We start from the raw sequence: 2,083 nt of genomic DNA, 5'->3' as shown, positions 1-2,083 counted from the left end.
CTAACAGCTAGCTAGCTAGCTAGCTAGCTAGCTAACCCAAGCAGCTCCGAGCTCCATGGCGAATCCTCTGGCGGGAGTGATCTTCTACAAAACTCAAAGCAACCCACACCGCTAGCTAGCTAGCTAGCTAGCTACCCAAATAAACCCCAGCTAGCTAACAGCTAGCTAGCTAGCTAGCTAGCTAGCTAACCCAAGCAGCTCCGAGCTCCATGGCGAATCCTCTGGCGGGAGTGATCTTGACGAGTTTGAGGCCAACAGTTCGAATGACTCTGTAGCCCCAGAGGGCCAAACCCAAAGACATGGAGAGGCCGGCCAGCAGCAAAATGAACCAGGGAGAAGTCACTGCAGCAGCAGCAGCAGCAGCAGCAGCAGCAGCAGCAGCAGCAGCAGCGGCGGCGGGGGGATGGGAGGGGTGGGGCGTGGAGGGAGTTAAGAAAGAAAAAAGAATTTTAATTTAATTTGAAGAAAAGGAAAAGATTGGAAAAGAAAAGAAAGAAAATGGAGAAAAAAAAGAAAGAAATAAAAAAGAAAAAAGAAAAAAGGGAGAAAAGCGGGAGGGGGGGCACCTGGTTCCCTGCTGCTTCTGCTGCTTCTGCTGCTGCTGCTGCTCCTGCTGCTTCTGCTGCTTCTGCTTCTGCTGTCTCCAACGCGGCACTCAAGGCGGTGGGGCCCCTAACCTGGAATAAGAAGACAAAACCCTAAACCCTAAACCCTAAACCCTAAACCCTTGAACAGCTGAAACCGAGAAAAACACTGAGCCCCAAGCCTTATTAAACCCTAAACCCTCACCCCAAACCCTCCCTTCAAACCCCAAACCCTCCCTCCCCTTCACCCCGAACCCTAAACCCTCACTCCAAACCTTCGCCCCACCCCCCAAACCCTAAACCCTAAACCCTAAACCCTAAACCCTAAACCCTAGAAAGGCGATAAATACCTGGTTTTGCGCGGGGTTTGCGTGGGACTTGCGGAGCATTCGTTTGTTGTTTCGGAAGCGTTTGAGCCGCTTGTTGGCGAAGAAATAAATGAAAAGAGAAATGAAAAAAGACAAAAAAAGAGAAATGCAAAAAGCAAAAAAAAGAGCCCAACGCAAATGCGCAGCAGCCCAGCCGCTGATCACGCAGGGCTTGGCCGCCCGCACGCGCCCCTCCGCAGCTACCCACTGCAGCGCAGCAGCAGCAAAACTGCAGCAAAACTGCAGCAAAACTGCAGCAAAGCAGCAGCAAACTGCTGCTTTTTCTCCGCTTATTCTTTCTAAAAACATGCAAAAGAGTTTTAATTCCAAATGGGGATTTAAATGCGCAAAAAAGCAGAAAAAAAGACCAAAAATGAAGAAAGTTGCACCAAGTTCAATCCCACGCTCTTCGCTTAAACGCAGCAAGTGGATCTTTTTTTAATTAATTGTTTTAATTGTTGAATTTTAATTTTAATTATTTTAATTATTTAATTTTAATTTTAATTATTTTAATTGTTTTAATTGTTTTAATTGTTTAATTTTAATTAATTGTTTAAGTTTAATTAATTGTTTTAATTGTTGAAGTTTAATTAATTGTTTTAATTGTTTAAAATGAATAAATGGATCCAAAAAGGAGCAAAAAAGACATTAGTGGTTTTGTTATTTTTTGTTTTCATTTTAAAGGAATAAAATTGACCCAGAAGAAAACTGGAACTAAATAAAATAAAATAAATAAAATAAAATAAATAAAATAGATTAAATAAACAAATTAAATAAACCAAATAATATGCATTAATGGTTTAACTGGAGATTAAAATTCATTCAAACGAACAAAAAGACATTTAATTAACTAATTAATAAACCCTAAACCCTAAACCCTAAACCCTAAACCCTAAACCCTACCTGTTCGCAAGAAGTGTTGATTTCGAAAGGATTTCTCATAACCAAAAAAACCGAAAATGTCAAAACCACCAGCCAGATGAAAAACCACAGGCACCTGAACAAACCCCAAACCCCAAACCCTAAACCCTAAACCCTAAACCCTAAACCCCAAACCCTAAATCCAAGCAGACCCCAACCTCCAAACCCACGCCCCAAACCCCACGCCCAAACCCTCCCCCCAACCCCCGA

The 2,083-nt window shown here is 42.7% G+C and overlaps 1 protein-coding gene across 1 annotated transcript; it reads right to left on the bottom strand.

Moving 5' to 3' along the window:
- Positions 1 to 27: 27 nt before the first annotated feature.
- On the bottom strand, positions 28 to 1,949 carry ENH_00032360 (hypothetical protein; the record flags this gene model as incomplete). Its single annotated transcript, XM_013580234.1, has 4 exons — positions 28 to 84; positions 567 to 677; positions 935 to 1,159; positions 1,856 to 1,949. Coding segments are annotated over 4 exons (487 nt in total), but the record flags the coding sequence as incomplete, so codon positions are not given.
- Between the last annotated feature and the right edge of the window lie 134 nt (positions 1,950 to 2,083).

Source organism: Eimeria necatrix, genomic scaffold (assembly GCF_000499385.1).
Source record: "Eimeria necatrix Houghton genomic scaffold, Enh_scaff2380, whole genome shotgun sequence".
NCBI lineage: Eukaryota > Apicomplexa > Conoidasida > Eucoccidiorida > Eimeriidae > Eimeria > Eimeria necatrix.
The sequence above is the reverse complement of the archived record's forward strand: the minus strand, read 5'-3'. Positions and strand labels throughout refer to the sequence as shown.